Raw genomic sequence first — 21,539 nt, 5'->3', positions numbered from 1 at the left:
AGTCTCTGTACCAGAGGAGCTTACACTCTAATGTCCCCCCACAGTCGCACATAATTATGATTATACATGTATGTATAGAGAATATTGTACACTGTACCAGTCACACACCTATATATTAAAACAATGCTAACTGTTTAACTCTTGTAGGGTAACCTGTAGCTATAGAAATAAATGTATGTCAGTACTAAGAGGATGATTGGTTGTAGAAAGCAGCACAGACAGGTCATGTTTCAGTCAAATTTACCATTATGTATGAGAATTCTATCTATGATTCATCTACAGAGAGAAGCATGACCACATCAATAAGGATGGAGGAGGACCCGAGTCACATGACAGAGAGGATATTAGACCTCACCCTGGAGATCATCTACCTGCTGACCGGAGAGGTGAGGAGGATTCTGGTAGGTCACATGACATCACTCTTATCTCTATTAATATAACACAGACCTGACCGGAGAGGTGAGGAGGATTCTGGGAGGTCACATGACATCACTCTTATCTCTATTAATAAAACTCAGATCTGACCGGAGAGGTGAGGAGGATTCTGGGAGGTCACATGACATCACTCTTATCTCTATTAATAATACAGACCTGACCGGAGAGGTGAGGAGGATTCTGGGAGGTCACATGACATCACTCTTATCTCTATTAATAAAACACAGACCTGACTGGAGAGGTGAGGAGGATTCTGGGAGGTCACATGACATCACTCTTATCTCTATTAATATAACACAGACCTGACCGGAGAGGTGAGGAGGATTCTGGGAGGTCACATGACATCACTCTTATCTCTATTAATAATACAGACCTGACCGGAGAGGTGAGGAGGATTCTGGGAGGTCACATGACATCACTCCTATTTATGTAGAAGTGAATAGAATTCTAGCTATGTAAGCAGTGATCATTTTTAGCTTCTGTTTTATAAAAGGATTATGAATTACTAAAGAAGACCTCTAATGATCCACCCAGCAGCCATCTCCATATACCATCCCCACCTCACTCCCCAATACCTGAGAGGAACAGGAGGACAATCCTACGTGTCATCAACAAGATGATGGAACTGCTGACAGGAGAGGTGAGCGGTGCCGGGAATTCTGGGACATTATATAGTAACAGACAAGGGGTGTGTCTGGATGGTGACTGTATCATTGTGTGTGTCAGGTTCCTATAAGATGTCAGGATGTCACTGTCTATTTCTCCATGGAGGAGTGGGAGTATTTAGAAGGACACAAGGATCTCTACAAGGACGTCATGATGGAGAATCAGCCGCCCCTCACATCACCGGGTAAGAGGAGACTTTATTGTAAAGGAGAAAGCAGTACGGAGGCTCCACCTAGATCCCCCATCATCTGATAAACACATAGAAACAATTTCACATTGGTCACTTTCCTCACTCTCCCATCTTCCTTTTCCCCACTTTCTTTTATTATTTTACCCCTGTGTTTGTTTTGTTTGTCACTCTTTTTGTTTGGTGCTTGGCACTTTATGTGTGGCGAGTAGGGTGCTGGTCCTCGGGCCGGTCACTGAAAGTCTTGGGAGTTGGTGGACTCGGCCTTCTGGTTAGGTTCACCGGCTCTCATGGGGTCTCCCTTCGGGGAAGCCTCACCGAGGAGGGTTCTGTTTCGGCAGTCCCTCCGAGGATGTTGGGTCCTTGTGGCTTCGGCTGCTTGGACCAAGATGGGTCCAAATGGCTTCGGCTGTATGGACCACAGTAACTCTAGTCCCTGTCAAGAGCCTAACGCCCCGGGGGATCAGAGACGGGTCCTCTTCGGAGGACCACTGACGTATGCACCCGTCGCAGTTTTTTGTGATGTCACTCTTTATGTGTGTGCACATTTTTCCCTGCACCGGGTGGAGTTTTTGGGTTGTGTTTTGCACGCCACAGGCTTTTCAACAGAAAAAAAAAAAAACAATGTATTCAGTCAGTGTGTGTGTTTCCTACAGATGGATCCAGTAATGGGAACCCACCAGAGAGATGTCCCTGTCCTCTGTATTCCCAGCTAACGGTGGGACCCAAACTGTAGGGTGGTGCAGATTATTGTAAGGGAGAGAGCAGTACGGAGGGTCCACTTAGGTGATCATCTGATAAACACATAGAAACAATGGGCTAGATTCAGAAAGCCCGCCGTAAGTTTGTGCGGGCGTAGATACGCTACGCCGCCGTAACTTAGTGAGGCTGGGGCTGGATTCACAAAGAACCTGCACCCAAAGTTACGGCGGCGTAGCGTAAATCTTTCGGCGTAAGCGCGCCAAATTCAAATTGAGAAGAGGTGGGCGTGTTTTATGCAAATAAAACATGACCCCACGTAAATGACGTCTCTAACAAACGGCGCATGCGCCGTCCGTGAACGTATCCCAGTGCGCATGCTCCTAATCACGTCGCAAATAGTCAATGCTTTCGACGTGAACGTAATTTACGCAAAGCCCTATTCGCAAACGACTTACGCAAACGACGCAAAATTCGACGCTGACCCGACGTCCATACTTAACATTGGCTATGCCTCATATAGCAGGAGTAACGTTACGCCGGAAAAAGCCTTTACGCAAACGACGTAAAAAAATCCGCCGGGCGCACGTACGTTTCTAAATCGGCGTATCCAACTCATTTGCATGTTCTACGCTGAAATCGACGGAAGCGCCACCTAGCGGCCAACGTAAATATGCAGCCTAAGACACTTACGCCGGTCGGATCTTAGGAAAATCTATGCGTAACTGATTCTCTGACACTCAGAGATATGCCGTCGTATCTCCGTTCTGAATCTGGCCCAATGTATTCAGTCAGTGTGTGTGTTTCCTACCGATGGATCCAGTAATGGGGACCCACCAGATAGATGTCCCCATCCTCTGTATTCCCAGCTAACAGTGGGGCCCAAACTGTAGGGTGGTGCACTTTATTGTAAAGGAGAGAGCAGTACAGAGGGTCCACCTAGATCCCCCATCATCTGATAAACACATAGAAACAATGTATTCAGTCAGTGTGTGTGTTTCCTACAGATGGATCCAGTATTGGGAACCCACCAGAGAGATGTCCCCATCTGATTAAAATGAAAGTTGAGGATAAAAAGGAAGAAGTAGAGATGAATGTGAGGAGTGATCAGCAGTCTATGGAGGAGAAGGGAATAAGGATAATTATTAAAGAGGAGGAATCATTTCTAGATATGGGTGCAGGTAAGTAATACGTCCTGAAGCCACAGCAAGGTGTAGACATGGAGACCTGTGCTGTCCACCTCCTATTCGTGGTTTAATGTATCAGCGGCTAGTTTGGTGTTCATATGTTTAAAACCAACACTATAGAAGTAAATTCAGCTTTGGATCTCCACTCAGGCTACCCTGGTCTCATTCAGCGGGTTCCTGGTAAAGGGTACAGGCAGGGCCGTCTTTAATGTTGATTGGACCCTGGGCAAAATTTTACTTCCCCCCCCCATGCAATTTTGCTCTCCACCTGCTCTGAGACATACAATAAATATTAGCTAGACTTAAAGCGGGAGTTCACCCAATTATATATTTTTTTCCCTTTTCCCCTTAGATGGATGCTCGTTTTGTCTAGGGGAATCGGCTAGTTGTTTTAAAATATGAGCCGTACTTACCGTTTTCGAGATGCATCTTCTCCGCCGCTTCCGGGTATGGGCTGCGGGAGCGGGCGTTCCTTCTTGATTGACAGTCTTCCGTGAGGCTTCCGACGGTCGCATCCATCGCGTCACTAGTAGCCGAAAAAAGCCGAACGTCGGTGAGGCTCTATACTGCGCCTGCGCACCGACGTTCGGCTTCTTTCGGAAAATCGTGACGCGATGGATGCGACCGTCGGAAGCCTCTCGGAAGACTGTCAATCAAAATAGGAACGCCCAAACCTGCAGCCCATACCCAGAAGCGGCGGAGAAGATGCATCTCGTAAACGGTAAGTACGGCTCATATTTTAAAACAACTAGCCGATTCCCCTAGACAAAACGAGCATCCATCTAGGGGGAAAAAGGGTCATGTGCGGGTGAACCTCCGCTTTAAAATCAGTTTACTGTATCAGTTTAGGCAGTGATTTCCATTGGTTGCCAGAGGTTACAGCATATCATTACCACTTACTGACTGGTTGCTAAAGGTTACAGCACATGATTTCTTCTCGTTGATTGGTTGCTAGAGATTACTGTACAGTAATACTGCTCACTGATTGGTTGATAGAGGTTAGAGTACATCGACTCTTCAATGTAGAGGGGTATGATATACATATGAACGCTGCCTTTATTTACATAGGAATGGCGCCGACCTCAGCTATTTACATATGAATGCTCCCATTATTTACATATGAATTACGGTTATTTACATGTAAACACAGGGTCTACAGGTGAGTCATCTGTACACAACAATAGGGCAGAGCTGGGCAGCATTAGTAGCAGCACTTCACACTGAGATATCAGGACACAGCACAGGACTAAAACTTCAAGGGACAAAGGAATTTAAACTGGGATAGTTGGCAAGTATGAGGCAGCTGTTGTGGGCCCCACAACAATGACAGGGCCCAGGGAAGCTTCCCATTTTCCCCTGCCTTAAAGACGGCCCTGGGTACAGGCTGGAAGCAAGTCCATCCCAACTCAGAGCACGCTGTAGAAGCATAGAGAACACTTGGGTAACAGCAAACCATCCTAAGTTATGTCTCAAACAAATAGCAGCAGCCTCAGCTTGCTCTGTCTAGACCACGCTCCCAACGTGTTTCGCCCCGGGCTTAATCATGGCCGTGTCATGGAGGTCCTCCATGATTAAGCCCCGTGGTGGGGCGAAACACGTTGGCATCGCCTTGATGAAGCAAGCCCCCCCCCCCCTGTTTAAGCCTTGGGGGGCGGGGAAAAAAGTTTTGAAGGCATGGCCTAGACAGAGCGAGCTGAAGCTGCTACTGTTTGTTTGACACATGACCTGGCATATGGTTACCGGAATGTTTTTTATTTATTTTTATTTCTATTGAAAAGCCTGTGGCTCCACCCGGTGCAGGAAAAATGAGCACACACATAAAGAGGTGCAACAAAAAACTGTGACCGGTGCTGCGTCAATTGGTCCTCCGAAAAGGACCCAACTCTGATCCCCCGGGGCGTTAGGCTCCTGGCAGGGACTTGAGTAATCTGTGGTCAATGCAGCCAAAGCCACATGGACCCAACATCCTTGGAGGGTCTGCCAAAACAGAACCCTCCTCTGTGAGGCTCCCCTGAAGGGAGACCCCATAAGAGCGGGCGAACTATGCCAGAAGGCCATGTCCACCCACTCCCAAGACTTTCAGAGCAGGCCCGAGGACCAGCACCCTACTCATCACACATAAAGTGCAAGTGCACCAACAAAAAAAGACAAAAACGTGACAAAGGGGGGTAAAATAAAAAAGAAAGTGGGGGAGAAGGAAGGTGGGAGAGATGAGTGGAAAGTGGCCAACGTGCAATACGTTGGCCGGCCCTCCGGCCAGGAAACAAAAATTCCCCTGGTCCTAGCCAAAAGGCTCGGCCCTAGAGGCAGGTGTCAAAAAGGTGTATGTGGAGATCAGTGACCTAAGGTGCCACACAATGAGTGCCCCTAAAACACTTGTGCAATATATGGCACCCCTGGACTACCAGGGGCGCTATCTCCACAGGCTTTTCACAGTCCCTGACCCCAGGTCCGGACCAGCAGCACCCTTCCCAGCCAGGAAGGTAGGAGAAGAGGTCGGGGAATGTTTTTTATTTTTCAACACATAAGTTGTATTGAAAAAGTCCTCATACATGTTTTTTGGTGGCTATTTGGGTAGGCTAGCACCTCCTGTAGGTGCAACCAACCAATTGAGAGAACATAATTAGATTATTGTGGCATCTTTTACGAGCAATGGTGGTCCGAGTGAAGGAAATCGGAGAGGAGCTCCACAGAAAACTACTGACAATGAGCAATGCCCCATAAATGTTGCTGTGGAGCCACCCGGCAATTTGGGATCAAGCCATTAAATTGAAGTCTGGGTTGGTCTTCATTTCAAAGAAATCTTGTACTAGCCCAAGCAATACCCATATAGATGGCGCCTTGGGTTGTGCTGAGGGAGGTGTGACCACTTAGTTATTAATTATATCATAACAAAAAGGTTTTCAATATTTATTTTCCAACAGGTAGAGGAGGTGTCCAAAATACCTCAGAGGGACATCTTGGTTTATACCTCAATAATAACGCGGAAGATAGCGGCATCACACAGTATTCCCCAACAGTGAACCTTGACCCTCGAAATATCCATCTCAGACCTGACTCTCCGGATAGACTGACAGATCTCTCCAACCTTAAAGAGTCCCAAACTTTCCCCAAACCACTTCATCCAAGACTTTACAGTGCAGATACCTCCTCAGATCTGTCTAATCCCTGTGGATCGTCTAACAGTAAATCGGAGTCTTCTCCTGCTGTAGATCCAAGCTCGCACACAGGCGAGTATCCAATTCCGTGTTCAGAGTGTGGGAAATGTTTCATATGGAAAAGAGTCCGCACAAGCGAGGGTCTTTTCTCATGCTCAGAGTGCAGAAGCTCCAGTTGCAAACAAGACCTTCCCCATCCCGTCCAGGAGAAACATTGCAAAGGCGAGCGTCCCTTTTCCTGTTCAGAGTGCGGGAAATGCTTCATTCAGAAAGGCGACCTTCTCAGACATCATAGAATTCACACGGGGGATCGTCCTTTTTCATGTTCACAGTGCGGTAAATGTTTCACCCAGAAAGGAGACCTTCTTAGACATCAGAGAATTCACACGGGGGATCGCCCTTTTTCGTGTTCGGAATGCGGCAAATCCTACATCCAGAAAGGAAATCTTCTCAGACACCAGAAAATGCACACGGGCAAGCGTCCTTTTTCGTGTTCGCAGTGCGGGAAATCTTTTATCGAGAAAGGAGACCTTCTTAGGCATCAGGGGAGCCACACAGGTGAGCATCGCTTTTCGTGTTCGGAGTGCGGGAAAAGCTTTCCGTGGAAAACCTACCTACTTAGACACCAGAGAATTCACACAGGGGAACGTCCGTTCTCATGTTCGGACTGCGAGAAACGTTTCCTTCAGAAAAGGGATCTCCTTAGACACCAGAAAAAACATTGTACGAGCATTATCACGGGAAATGTTCTTCACTGAAATCACATGTATGGTGGTATTTCATAGGGTGTTCCATCTGTAGAACAATTGTATAATAAAGAGGAGGACATTTTAGTCCTTTTTTTTCGGCTTTATTTAATTATTTGTTCAAATTACAACCTACTCTTCTATATGTATACACCCGAGACCTATAAATTATTGTCTAAAAAAGATCCATTTCATGTTTTGTGTCCTATTTTCTTCTTTTTCTTCTTTTTCTCCTACATATAAAAAAAACAACATGTAGGGCCAGATTCACAAAGAGATACGACGGTGTATCTCCTGATACGCCGTCTTATCTCTGAGTTGTGGCGTCGTATCTATGCGCCTGATTCATAGAATCAGTTACGTATAGATATCCCTAAGATCCGACAGGTGTAACTGTGTTACACCGTCGGATCTTAGGCTGCAATTCCAGGCCGGCCGCTAGGTGGCGCTTCCGTATTATTACGCGACAAATATGCAAATGAGGAGTTACGCCGATTCAGAAACGAACGACCGCCTGGCGCTTTTTTTTTACGTAGTTTTTCTTCGGCTTTTTCCGGCGTATAGTTAAAGCTGCTATACTGAGACGTACTCAATGTTAAGTATGGTCGTCGTTCCCGCGCCGAGTCAGGGGCGGACTGACCATTGAGGCACTCGGGCACTGCCCGAGGGCCCCATGCCACTAGGGGGCCCCATCAGGGTTGCCAGGCTCATTAAAACTAGGGACAGTATGTAAAAATCTATGTTTTTTTTACATCTGTCCCTGATATGTACAAAACCGACATGCTTTTGATGTGAAGATCCTGAGATTTTAGCTGCCCCGCCTCTGTAATGCCTCCTGGCGTGGTGGCCATCTGTAAGCCCGGGGGCCCCATAATCTTCTATTACCTGGGCTCCCCATGAGTTGTCAGTCCGCCCCTGCGCCGAGTTTTGAATTTTTTACGTTGTTTGCGTAAGTCGTTCGCGAATACGGATGGACGTAATTTACGTTAACGTCGAAACCAATGACGTCCTTGCAACGTCATTTGGAGCAATGCACACTGGGTAAATTTGTGGACGGCGCATGCGCTGTTCGATCGGCGCGGGAACGCGCCTGATTTAAATACTACATGCCCCCTAGCCGCGGAATTTGAATTCCCCCGGGGGATTTACGATACGCCGCCGCAAGTTTTGAGGTAAGTGCTTTGTGAATTAACCTCTTGCTTCAAAAACTTGCGGCGGCGGATCTTAAATCAGATAGGTTACGCGGATCTAAAGATCCGCTAACCTATCTGAATCTTCCCTGTAAACTTTTATTCCTATTACAAGACATGTAAATGTCCCTTGTAACAGATAAGCCTCGTACACACGGTCGGACATCAAACAAACTTTCCCTTGGATTTTTGTCCGAAGGAAGTTGTCCGGTCACACCCATAGCCAGAGGCGGCTCTCTAATTAGGCTGTCGCCTAAGGCCTCGCACTCACAGGGGCCTCGCGGCCGCCTAATTTGCCTGTGATCAATACTAATGTGAGCGTCATCAGATCTCTATCACCCCTCTTTCTCACCTCCCCGTCTCTCTCCTCCCCTCTTGCATTGGCTGAATGTGTCTGATGGGTGAGAAGGGTGCCCTGGAAGTGGTGCTGATCACCTGTGTGCTAGATCCGTGAATTTTCTGCAGCCATTTTTCTTGAATTATTTTTCCCATTATGGGAGTAGGTGGGGGGGCCTTGTGTCTACGTTTTGCCTAAGGCCTCACAAAGCCTAGAGCCGCCTCTGCCCATAGAATACACACGCTCAAACTTTTACAACAAACAAACACGAACGTAGTGACGTTTCAACGTACTGACGAGAGTTTAACCACTTGTCCACCGGAGGACGTCATATGACGTCCTCGACTTTGTGCGGTGATATCTGATATCTAAATGATGGGTGATATCTGAATGAATGATGGCAGCTACAGGCATCATTCAGATATCGCCGCCTTCAGCCGCCGTTTCCGTTCACGATAAGAATGATCAAAGCGGCGGTTCCGCCTCTTGATCGTTCTTATAGGCAGCCGGAGGGGACGTCCCCCCCCTCCCGCCGCCATCTGGTGCTTCTCCGGGCTCTCCAGTGGCATCGGGGGCCCGGAGATCGAATTGGTCGGCGCTGCCTGGAAAGCATAGAGATGACTGGTGACCAGATGGTCACCAGTCATCTCTATGACCGTCGGAGGCCCAGGCGCGACGTTATGACGTCACGCCCGGTACCCGGAAGTAAACAAAGCCGCATTCGCGGCTGTCGGAATGTGACCGGTGATTTTTTTCCCACCGATTTCATGCTTGTAAGCCTGGAGGAGAGATGTGGGGTCTTATTGATTGACCCCACATCTCTCCATAAAGAGGACCTGTCACACTATAAAAAAATAAATTTTTTCTCAGTTTAGGCCGATACATATTCTTCTACATATTTTTGGTAAAAAAAAAAATCGCAAAATTTATAGCGTTTACAAAATAGGGGATAGTTTTATGGCATTTTTATTAATATATATATTTTTTTTACTACTAATGGCGGCAATCAGCGATTTTTTTTTCGTGACTGCGGCATTATGGCGGACACATCGGACAATTTTGACGCATTTTTGGGACCGTTGTCATTTTCACAGCAAAAAATTCTATAAAAATGCACTAATTACTGTGAAAATGACAATTGCAGTTTGGGAGTTAACCACTAGGGGGCGCTGTAGGGGTTATGTGTGACCTCATATGTGTTTCTAGGGGGGCGGGCCCGGACGTGTGACGTCACTGATCGCCTTTCCCTATATCAGGGAACAGACGATCAATGACAGTGTCACAGTGAAGAACGGGGAAGGTGTGTTTACACTCACCTCTCCCCGTTCTTCAGCTCCTGTGACCGATCGTTGGACACCGGCAGCGATCGGGTCCTGCGGGCGCGGTCACGCAGCTTCGGACTGGGTCGCGGGCGCGCAACCCACGGCTGGGCACTTAAAGGGGACTTATAGGTACGTGCCTGTGCCCAGCCGTGCCATTCTGCCGACGTAAATGTGCAGGAGGCGGTCCTTAAGTGGTTAAAACAGAAATGATCACATAATCTCTGTTCTCCGCTACATAAGGGGCTTGGAGAAGTGAGGGAGGAGAAACGTGGCTGAAAATAGTGCCGGCCCATTTTCCACTTTATATCACGACAGACGTGCCCCCAGACTGGAGTGTGATCCCCCGTGTGAGGGACAACTTCCAACACAAAGCCCAGATGACTCTGGGGTAGATTCAGGAAGCTTTTACGGCGGCGTATCTCCAGATACGCCGCCGTAATTTCAAATCTGCGCCGACGTATCGTTACGCCGATTCTCAAAGGCAGATACGCTAAAAAAATAGGCTTACTCCGCCGACGTAACTTGAATGCGGCGGCGTAGAATTGTGTGCAATATTACATTGGCCGCTAGGGGCGCTTCCGTTGTTTTCGGCGTAGAATATGCAAATTACCTAGATACGCCAATTCACAAACGTACGTACGGCCGGCGCAATTTATTTACTTTGTTTACGTTAGGCTTTTTTGGCGTAAGGTTGCTCCTGCTATTAGGTGGCGCAGCCAATGTTAAGTATGGATGTCGTTCCCGCTTCGAAATTTGAATTTATTACGTCGTTTGCGTAAGTCGTTCGCGAATAGGGCTGGACGTAATTTACGATGTCGAAAGCAATGACGATTTGCGTCGGAATTTCGAGCATGCGCACTAGGATTTTTTCACGAACAGCGCATGCGCCGTTCGTAAAAAAATTAAAAAGCTTGCGGTCAACTTAATTTAAATAACACAGGCCCCCCTAAACATCATTTGAATGACGCGCGCTTATGCCGGCCCCATTTATGCTACGCCGCCGTAAGTAAGGAGGCAAGTGCTTTGTGAATACAGCACTTGCCTCTCAAACTTACGTCGGCGCAGCGTAAATACGATACGCTGCGCCGCCGTAAGAAGGGGCGCAGCTACCTGAATCCAGCCCTATGTATACAACCATAAGGGTGCAGTTCTTCTATTATCCACTAGATGGCGATCTCACTTATACTGCGTGGAACGCACAAAAAAAAGGAAGGCGCTTGCAAAAAATACAGACAGGAAGTGATGTCATGTACAGACAGGAAGTAGAGAGAAGACATTGCTGGAACTGGCAGCAGAGGAGGTAATAAGATATTATTTTATATTTACACCCAGTAACACTCCAGTCATGTCCGTCCTCTTCCTCCATAGTCACTGTGACGTCTTTTATCTCCAGCAAATACTACAAATACATATATATAGAATATAACAATAGATGAACTGATTGTATTCCTATCTATAGCTCTGAACAGTGAGCCAGAGACGTCGGCCTCTGTACCAGAGGAGCTTACACTCTAATGTCCCCTCCCCCACAGTCACACACTATTATTATTTCACATATACTCTCACCGGCCACTTTATTAGGTGCACCTGCTTGGTTACACCAATGGCTAATCAGCCAATCACATGGCAGCAACTCAATGCATTTAGGCACCTAGACGGACGTTTAAACTGAGCACCAGAAAGGGGAAGAAAGGGGATTAAAGTGACTGTGAACGTGGCATGGTTGTTGGTGCCAGACGGACTGGTCTGAGTATTTTCACACAAAACCATCTCTCGGGTTTACAGAGAATGGTGGGGAAAAGAGAAAATATCCAGTGAGCGGCGGTTGTGTGGAGACAAATGCCTGCGGCGGCTGGTCGGCAAGCAGTTAATGAGCCCATTCAACTTAGGGCTGCCTCAAGGAAACGTGCATTTTTTTTCATCTCTGAGGAATGTTTCCAACACCTTGTAGAGTCTATGCCACCAAGTATGAAGGCAAAGGGAGGTCCAACCCGGTACTAGCAAAATGTACCTTATGAAGTGGCCCATGAGTGTATATAGCTCTGACATATACCGCAGTGCTGTACAGAGATCACTGTGCCAGTCACATCAGTCTCTGTACCAGAATTCATCTATTCCTTATCCACTTAAGGACCGCCTCCTGCAGATATACGTCGGCAGAATGGCACAGGCACGTACCTGTACGTCCTCTTTAAGTACCCAGCCGTGGGTCGCGGGCACGCGCCCGCGACCCGGTCCGAAGCTCCGTGACCGCGGGACCCGCGGACCCCGATCGCCGCTGGAGTCCCGCGATCGGTCCCCGGAGCTGAAGAACGGGGAGAGCTGTGTGTAAACACAGCTTCCCCGTTCTTCACTGTGGCGCCGTCATTGATCGTGTGTTCCCTAATATAGGGAAACACGATCAGTGATGTCACATGTCCAGCCCCGCCCCCTACAGTTAGAAACATAGATGAGGTCACACTTAACCCCTTCAGCGCCCCCTAGTGGTTAACTCCCAAACTGCAATTGTAATTTTCACAGTAAACAATGCATTTTTATAGCATTTTTTGCTGTGAAAATGACAATGGTCCCAAAAATGTGTCAAAATTGTCCGAAGTGTCCGCCATAATGTCTCAGTCAAGAAAAAAAAGTGCTGATCACCGCCATTAGTAGTAAAAAAAAAAAAAAATGAATAAAAATGCAATAAAACTATCCCCTATTTTGTAAACGCTATAAATTTTGCGCAAACCAATCGATAAACGCTTATTGCGTTTTTTTTTTTTTTTTACCAAAAATAGGTAGAAGAAAACGTATCGGCCTAAACTGAGGAAAAAACATTTTTTTATATATTTTTTTGGGGATATTTATTATAGCAAAAAGTAAAAAATATTGTTTTTTTTTTTCAAAATTGACGCTGTATTTTTGTTTATTGCGTAAAGAATTAAAACCGCAGAGGTGATCAAATACCACCAAAAGAAAGCTCTATTTGTGGGGAAAAAAGGACGCCAATTTTGTTTGGGAGCCACGTCGCACCACCGCGCAATTGTCAGTTAAAGCGACGCAGTGCCGAATCGCAAAAAGGGGCAAGGTCCTTTACCTGCCTAAAGGTCCGGGTCTTAAGTGGTTAAAGGCTGCATCTGGCCAAATTTCGATCAGTTTGCAAATGTCCCTGCTCTGACATATACTGTAATGCTGTACAGAGACCACTAAACTCGTCACACCAGTCTTGTTTCTATAAAAGACAGACCTGACCGGAGAGGTGAGGAGGATTCTGGATGGTGACTGTATCATTGTGTGTGTCAGGTTCCTATAAGGTGTCAGGATGTCACTGTCTATTTCTCCATGGAGGAGTGGGAGTATTTAGAAGGACACAAGGATCTCTACAAGGACGTCATGATGGAGAATCAGCCGCCCCTCACATCACCGGGTAAGAGGAGACTTTATTGTAAAGGAGAGAGCAGTACGGAGGCTCCACCTAGATCCTCCATCATCTGATAAACACATAGAAACAATGTATTCAGTCAGTGTGTGTGTTTCCTACAGATGGATCCAGTAATGGGAACCCACCAGAGAGATGTCCCCGTCCTCTGTATTCTCGGGATTCCACACAGGAAGGTCGCACCATCCCTCACCATCATCAGGTAGGTGGGGAGAACATAAGTGTCTACAGACTGTATGAGATGACGCTCTCCTATGTAGTCTTGAGTCTTTGGTGTTCACATTTAGAAGATATTATTTTCTGTTCTTCTGTTGGTTTAGTATGAAGAACAGATGGATTTGAAAATTGAAGTTAAAGAAGAAGAGGAGGAGGTTTTCGTGATGGACTATCGGCAGTCTGCGGAGGAAGTTGGTATAATGGTGACAATTAAAGAGGAGGAATCTTCTTTAGATAGCACAGGTGAGAATTAAACCCTAAACACAGACACTGTTTGGGTATACTGTATATATTGATGATTGAGGACCTGTAGGCCTTCACATCAGTGGTATAAAGAGATCAGAAAACGTTGGTGTTCAGTGGCTTGGAGGGATCATGAATGGTTGGAGTGGTGTTCATTGGCAGAGAGGGATCAGGAAAGGTTGGAGTGGAGTTCAGTGGCATGGAGGGATCAGGAATGGTTGGAGTGGTGTTCATTGGCATGGAGGGATTGGGAAAGGTCACAGTGGAGTTCAGTGGCAGAGAAGGATTGAGAAAGGTTGGAGTGGTGTTCATTGGCTTGGAGGGATCAGGAAAGGTTGGAGTGGTGTTCATTGGCTTGAAGGGATCAGGAAAGGTTGGAGTGGTGTTCATTGGCTTGGAGGGATCGGGAAAGGTTGGAGTGGTGTTCATTGGCTTGGAGGGATCAGGAAAGGTTGGAGTGGTGTTCATTGGCTTGGAGGGATCAGGAAAGGTTGGAGTGGTGTTCATTGACTTGGAGGGATCGGGAAAGGTTGGAGTGGTGTTCATTGACTTGGAGGGATCGGGAAAGGTTGGAGTGGTGTTTATTGGCTTGGAGGGATCAGGAAAGGTTGGAGTGGTGTTCATTGGCTTGGAGGGATTGGGAAAGGTTGGAGTGGTGTTCAGTGACAGAGAGGGATCATGAAAGATTGGAGTGTTGTTCATTGGCTTGGAGGGATCAGGAATGGTTGGAGTGGTGTTCATTGGCTTGGAGGGATTGGGAAAGGTCTGAGTGGTGTTCAGTGACAGAGAGGGATCATGAAAGATTGGAGTGTTGTTCATTGGCTTGGAGGGATCAGGAAAAGTGGTGATCATTGACAGAGAGGGATTGGGAAAGGTTGGAGTGGTGTTCAGTGGCATGGAGGGATTGGGAAAGGTTGTAGTGGAGTTCAGTAACAGAGAGGCATCATGAAAGATTGGAGTTGTTCATTGGCTTGGAGGGATCTGGAATGGTTGGAGTGACGTTCATTGGCATGGAAGGATCAGGAAAAGTTGGAGTGGAGTTTAGTGGCATGGAGGGATCAGGAAAAGTTGGCGTGGAGTCCAGTGGCATGGAGGGATCAGGAAAGGTTGGCGTGGAGTCCAGTGGCTTGGAGGGATCAGGAAAGGTTGGCGTGGAGTCCAGTGGCATGGAGGGATCAGGAAAGGTTGGGGTGAAGCCCAGTGGCATGGAGGGATCAGGAAAGGTTGGGGTGGAGCCCAGTGGCATGGTGGGATCAGGAAAGGTTGGGGTGAAGCCCAGTGGCATGGAGGGATCAGGAAAGGTTGGGGTGAAGCCCAGTGGCATGGAGGGATCAGGAAAGGTTGGAATGGAGTCCAGTGGCATGGAGGGATCTGGAAAGGTTGGGGTGGAGTCCAGTGGCATGGAAAGATCAGGAAAGGTAAGTCTTTACGTTTTTTTCTTCACCAAAACAGCATTTCTCTGGAATTTAGGTAGACATTATGGTCTCTTTAAATCAGAAAGCACTATAGAAGGTACACCTAGATCCCCGCGCCCCCCCCCCCCCCCCAATCATCTGATTTTTTATATGGTGGAAAAGCTGCTCAACCTCATGGTGACACCAAGAAAGCCTAATTTGCATATCTATGGAGCTGCATGGGGGCAGGAATCAGCAGGCATGCGTAACAATCGGCTTTTATCAGAACAATATAAGGCGCACGGCCATGGAATTGAGGGCAAATATATGCGTCGGTGGACCAAGACCATCAAACTGTTTTCTAGACCGCATTGACCACCACCACCAACAACAACAACATTAACACCGTCTACGTGCCTTTCCGAATCAAAGGAACTCAAGCTTTTATTCACCATATTAAGGAAGCCCGGCATTAGCCAGGCATCAAAAAATTCACCAAAACTCATGGTTGTTCCTCTCCACGGAAATCTTTAGTAAAAGGCGAAATATGATAAACAATGTATTTAGTCAGTGTGTGTGTTTCCTACAGATGGATCCAGTGACACAGAGCCCCCAGAGAGATGTCCTAGTCCTCTTGATCGCAGGGAGTCATCTCAGGAAGATGATAGCACCCCTCAGGATCAGGTACAAGCGTAAAATGCAAAACTGACTCCAGACAGATTATACTCTCTAACCTCTTAGTACTCTCACATTTTGCTGGTATTTTCTATCATCCCGATGGTTTAGGATGAAGAGCCAATGTATATAAAAGTTGAAGTTAAAGATGAAGACGAGGAGACATATGAGATGGATGATCACCAGTCTGGGGAAGAGGGTGGGATGACGGCGACGCCGGCAGAAGGTGAGCATTGACCACTAAATACAGATATTGTTCTAGTGTGTGGATTGGTGATTGAGGATCTATAGCCCATCACATCATCGGAATAAAATAGTGGTGGTCACATTTTTTTGTTTCACATGATGTTGGTGCGTATCAAACTCTTATTTTTTGCTATGCTATTTGGATTTATTTTTTTTCAGCAACGAGAGCAAGTCTTGATGCGTTTCACACCAACGGGTGCTTAATCATGATTAAGCGCCCATTGGTGTGAAACGCGTCAAGACTTGCTCTTATTGTGTTGTATGCCTTTTGGACTTTTTGTATCTGTATATTTTCTCCGTACTGTACATGCATAACCTTTTTTTAATAGCACCAGAAAGGAGGTGAGTATTACAGCCCAATCTTCTTTTTTTCTTTTCTTTTTTTCTGAGGGGGTATTTTTTATTTCACACAGGGCAATTTAAATTTTTTTGTAATTGGAGTTTGGCTTTATTTAGAAAACTTTACGCAATAAGGCCTATCCTGTGACAGTGAAAAACATTTAAAATCGGTAAAACATTTCCAAACCGTGACAAGGTAGAAAAGTGCCGACTGCTATGTATACAAGAACATCGTCAATGTATCTATCCCACCACCTCATTTAAAGCTGAACTTCACCCAAAATCGGAAGTTCTGCTTATTTACATCCACCCCTCGGCTTCAGCCACATTTGGCACTTTTCGGGGATAAGAGGGGGGAGCGGGTACCTGGTTTTGACAGGTACCCACGCCCTCTTCCGGTCAGATCGTTGTGGCAATCCAAGCGAAAGTTTGGCCCCCTCCTTCTTCCACCGCAGTCTTCTGGGACACAACACAGATCGGACTATTCACAAAGCTTAGTGTGGCTCGCGCTTGCGCAGTGGGAAACCGAAAGGGAAGCCGCAAGTCTTCACTGCCAGTTTCCCTTAGTCAAGATGCCGGCACTGTGACCCGAAGCTGACTGAAGAATCGGCTCGGCTGGATCCCTGGATGGGTAAGTGTCCAGCGCTGTCCTGACCCAGGTAAGTTCTTTGCTAATCTTCAGGTCCCTCGCACTGGTATTTTTCACGAAGAGAAGCCAACTGTGACTTCTTGTGGCTTCACAGCCGGCTTCCCACTGTGCATGTGCTTTGTGTCGTGTCCAAGAAGGCAACGGTTAAATAGGGAGAGTCCAACTTCCACTCAGATCGCCTAGGCCAGGGGTGGGGAACCTGCGGCCCTCCAGCTGTTGCAAAACTACAAGTCTTACCATGCTTCTGCCTCTGGGAGTCATGCTTATAACTGTCAGTCTTGCAATGCCTCGAACCCGAACACTTCAGCATCACACAGCAATTTTTTTTCATAGTATGCATAGATGTTGCTATTAAATAACATTTCTAACATAACATTTCTAATCATATGAAGTTAATCACAAGAGTCCCCCCTTTAGATCAGAGTCCCCCCTTTAGATCAGAGTCCCCCCTTTAGATCAGAGTCCCCCCTTTAGATCAGAGTCCCCCCTTTAGATCAGAGTCCACAGAGTCCCCCCTTTACATCAGAGTCCACAGAGTTCCCATTTTACTTCCGAATCCGCAGAGTTCCCTTTTACTGTAAGGAGAGACTTTGCAGACTCTGATGTAAGGGAGAACTCTGGGGACTCTAACATAAGGGATGCTCTGGTGTACGGCGAGGACTCTGATGTAAGAGGGAGTACTGTGGCCTCTGGTGTAGAGGGGAGTTTTGATGTAATGAGTGCTCTGAGAACCTTGATTTACCTTAGCATACTCAGAGACAGGAGAGAGAAGGTGGAAGACTTAGTCTGGTCTGAATAACGTGTCCGAGTCTCAGACAGTCTGAAACCCGGACGCATGATTCCAAACCCGAACTGTCCGGTTGAATCCCGAACAGGTGGCAACCCTACTCCTGGGACATGTAGTCATGCTTATAACTGTCAGTCTTGCAATGCCTCATAGGACATGTAGTCATGCTTATAACTGTCAGTCTTGCAATGCCTCATGGGACATGTAGTCATGCTTATAACTGTCAGTCTTGCAATGCCTCATGGAACATGTGGAGTCATGCTTATAACTGTCAGTCTTGCAATGCCTCATGGGACATGTAGTCATGCTTATAACTGTCAGTCTTGCAATGCCTCATGGGACATGTAGTCATGCTTATAACTATCAGTCTTGCAATGCCTCATTGGACATGTAGAGTCATGCTTATAACTGTCAGTCTTGCAATGCTTCATATAAGCATGACTACATGTCCCATGAGGCATTGCAAGACTGACCGTTATAAGGATGACTATGTCCTGTCAGTCTTGCAATGCCTCATGGGACATGTAGTCATGGTTATAACTGTCAGTCTTGCAATGCCTCATATGACATGTAGTCATGCTTATAACTGTCAGTCTTGCAATGCCTCATTGGACATGTAGAGTCATGCTTATAACTGTCAGTCTTGCAATGCCTCATGGGACATGTACTTCCACAACAGCTGAAGGGCCACAGCTTGCCCACTACTGGCCTAGGTGATCCGGAAGGAACTGGGAGCGGGTACCTGTCAAAAATAGGTACTCGTTTCCCCCCAAAAAAGAAAAAAATGTTTTCAAACGGTGGAAGAGGAGAGGAGGAGGCAGAAAAGCTGAACTTCTTCTTTCGGGTGAAGCCCCGCTTTAATTTTCAATGGAGGCGGACATGTTGAATTTCATATAAGGTGTCAACTGAAACAAAAATTAGTAATAAATAGAAGAATATCTTTTGATATTATAAAGAATAATTCTTTCCAGCAGGTAGAGGCGGTGCCCAGAATTCCTCGAAAAGACCAAAGGGTCCCTCTCGCTCGCGCTCACGTACTGTTAAAAAAATCCATCCAAAACGTCGTAGTGCGGATAGCTCCTCAGATCCGTCCAATCCGGAGCGTCCTTTTCCATGTTCGCAGTGCGAGAAAAGTTTCACCCGAAAACACCACCTTCTTAGGCACCAGAAAAGTCACACAGGTGAAAGACCTTTTCAGTGTCCAGACTGCGGAAGAAGCTTCACTCACAAAGGAGACCTCCTTAGACACCAGAAAATTCACATGGGCGAACGCCCTTTTTCCTGTACCGAGTGCGGGAAATCTTATGTCCAGAAAGTAAACCTTCTTAGACATCAGAAGAGACACACAGGCAAACGTCCTTTTTCATGTTCAGAGTGCGGGAAGTGTTTCGTTGAGAAAGCGGACCTTCTTAGACACCAGGGAAGTCACACTGGCGATCACCCTTTTTCGTGTTCAGAGTGCGGGAAGTGTTTCCCTTGGAAAACCGACTTTATTAGACACCAGAGAATTCATACTGGAGAACGTCCATTTCCATGTAAAGACTGCGGGAAATGTTTCATTCGGAAAGCAGACCTAATTACCCACCAAAGAAGTCACACGGGTGAGCGTCCTTTCCCATGTACAGAGTGCGGGAAAGGTTTCATTCAGAAAGGTGATCTTCTTAGACACCAGAAAATTCATACCGGGGAGCACCCCTATTCTTGTGCAGAGTGCGGAAAATCATATGTTCAGAAAGTACACCTTCTTGTACACCAAAGAAGTCACACGGGCGAGCGTCCTTTTTCCTGCCCAGAGTGCGGAAAATGTTTTGCTGAGATAGGACTCCTTCATAGACATCAGATCATTCACACTGGCGAGCGCCCTTTTTCTTGTTCAGAGTGCGGGAAAAGTTTTAATCAAAAAGGAATCCTTATTAGACACCTGAGAGTTCACAAAGACAAATGACCTCTCTCGTGTTCACAGTGCGGAAAATGAGAGTAGAAACTGAGAGACTGAACGGGCATCCTCATTGGCAATGTTTTGCATTGAAATCTGATGGCACATCAAAAAATTCTGTGTCTACTGATGTCTATGTACAGAGGGTCTTCATAACTTGTTCCATCGTTAGAATAATTGCCTGATATGGATAAGCACGTTTTAGTATTTGTCGTCCTTTTTGATTCACTTTAAAATGAGCGGGTGTGGATGTAATTGTATTATTATGTGAAATTGTTTCCAGGCCCAAATAAAACTCTTGCTGTTTTAGTGCTTTGTTTATTATCATTATAACCTTTCATTATTACACCAACCAGCACTGTACATAAAATAAAAGACTACAAATGACAGAGGGCAAACATACACTTTAGAAGAATGGGTGTCCCGGTCGGGGGTCAGGCTCGGAGACCAGTAGCTATAGCAGTAGAGAGGCTCCCACCGATCACCAGGATAGGTATACAAGCAAGCCATAGTGGCGGATGACATGGGCTCACCCCGAGGTGCGGAAGTCTAACTGGTGTTCACCAGAGCTCTTGATGGTGGAGGTGGGTTTTTCTGCATGTTAGTACCAGGATGCGGTGCTCAGGATCGCCCCACCAGGAGGTGAGCAAGCCGGGGTTCAGTATAAGATATAGCAGGTAGCTAGTAGCTAGCAGAAGCACAATCAGTAAACAAGCCAAGGGTCTGTAACAAGGGCTTTCAGGTTGGGATCAAGCCGAATCGGTGACTAAGCACAAGCTGGTGTTCACCAGAGCTCCAGAAGGTGGAGATGGGCTTTGCTGCGCGTTAGTACCAGGTTGTGGTGCTCAGGATCGCCCCATCGGGAGGTGAGCAAGCCAGGGTCCAGTATAAGATATAGCAGGTACGGATCAAGCAGAAGCACAATCAGTAAACAAGCCAAAGGTCAGTAACAAGGGGTTGCAGTTTGGGATCAAGTGGACGCGTATTCAAGGAACAAACCAAAGGTCGGTAACAAGTAGTTGCAGGTTGGGATCAAGTAAAAGCATAGTCGAGGAACAAGTCACAGGTCAGTAACAAGAGGTTGCAGGTTGGGATCAAGGGGAAGTGTAGTCAAGAACAAGCCAAAGGTTGGTAACAAGGGTTGCAGGTTGCGATTAAGTGGAAGCACAGTTGAGGAGCAAGCCAAAGAGGTTGGTAACAAGTGGTTGCAGGTTGGTATTGGGCAGGAGCATAGTCGAGGAACAAGCCAAAGGTCGGTAACAAGTGGTTGCAGGTTGGTATTGGGCAGAAGCGTAGTCGAGGAACAAGCCAAAGGTCGGTAACAAGGGTTGCAGGTTGTGATTAGGTGGAAGCGCAGTTAAGGAACAAGCCAAAGGTTGGTAACAAGTGGTTGCAGGTTGGTATTGGGCATGAGCGTAGTCGAGGAACAAGCCAAGGGTTGGTAACAAGTGGTTGCAAGTTAGGATCAAGCGGAAGCATAGTCAAGGACCAAGCCAAAGGAAGGTAATGAGTGGTAGCAGAGATACAGACAGCAACAGGAGTGACAAGAGCAATATTTTGGCTGGAGAGAGCACAATCATCTGGCAAACAGGAGGTGAAGAGCCCCCGCTGCCCCAAAGCACCTACCCCCCCATGTTGAGGATATGTGGTCTTGTGCACCCCTCCTTTCCTGACCTGCCGGGCTGCATGCTCGGATTGGGGTCTGTTAT

General features: G+C 46.8%; 2 protein-coding genes and 1 non-coding gene across 3 annotated transcripts; 2 read left to right on the top strand and 1 right to left on the bottom strand.

Annotated features, from left to right (window-relative positions):
• The first annotated feature begins 1,251 nt into the window (after positions 1-1,251).
• On the top strand, positions 1,252-7,263 carry LOC120910143 (oocyte zinc finger protein XlCOF6.1-like). Its single transcript, XM_040322021.1, has 3 exons — positions 1,252-1,285; positions 2,995-3,168; positions 6,099-7,263. Exons 1-3 carry the CDS (start codon positions 1,252-1,254, stop codon positions 7,088-7,090), a joined length of 1,200 nt encoding a protein of 399 aa, XP_040177955.1. The 3' UTR covers positions 7,091-7,263.
• Positions 7,264-13,514: 6,251 nt separating this feature from the next.
• On the top strand, positions 13,515-20,142 carry LOC120910126 (oocyte zinc finger protein XlCOF6.1-like). Its single transcript, XM_040321999.1, has 5 exons — positions 13,515-13,547; positions 13,666-13,804; positions 15,788-15,882; positions 15,985-16,099; positions 18,866-20,142. The coding sequence occupies exons 2-5, from the start codon at positions 13,678-13,680 to the stop codon at positions 19,837-19,839; spliced, it is 1,311 nt and encodes a 436-aa protein (XP_040177933.1). The 5' UTR covers positions 13,515-13,547; positions 13,666-13,677; the 3' UTR covers positions 19,840-20,142.
• Positions 15,662-15,774, bottom strand: LOC120912602. Its single transcript, XR_005743135.1, has one exon. It is a non-coding gene; the product is annotated as a U5 spliceosomal RNA (small nuclear RNA).
• Positions 20,143-21,539: the final 1,397 nt, after the last annotated feature.

This window comes from Rana temporaria, chromosome 8, assembly GCF_905171775.1.
Source record: "Rana temporaria chromosome 8, aRanTem1.1, whole genome shotgun sequence".
Classification (NCBI taxonomy): Eukaryota; Metazoa; Chordata; class Amphibia; order Anura; family Ranidae; genus Rana; species Rana temporaria.
This window is presented reverse-complemented; position numbering and strand designations above follow the sequence as displayed.

Bases quoted from the DNA above. Each gene is read 5' to 3' on its own strand.
- LOC120910143 (XM_040322021.1), top strand. From the start codon at position 1,252: ATGATGGAGAATCAGCCGCCCCTCACATCACCGG. The intron at 1,286-2,994 runs GTAAGAGGAGAC...TGTTTCCTACAG, and splicing joins GCCGCCCCTCACATCACCGG to ATGGATCCAGTATTGGGAAC. The intron at 3,169-6,098 runs GTAAGTAATACG...ATTTTCCAACAG, and splicing joins ATTTCTAGATATGGGTGCAG to GTAGAGGAGGTGTCCAAAAT.
- LOC120910126 (XM_040321999.1), top strand. From the start codon at position 13,678: ATGGATTTGAAAATTGAAGTTAAAGAAGAAGAGGAGGAGGTTTTCGTG. The intron at 15,883-15,984 runs GTACAAGCGTAA...CCGATGGTTTAG, and splicing joins ATAGCACCCCTCAGGATCAG to GATGAAGAGCCAATGTATAT. The intron at 16,100-18,865 runs GTGAGCATTGAC...AATTCTTTCCAG, and splicing joins GACGGCGACGCCGGCAGAAG to CAGGTAGAGGCGGTGCCCAG.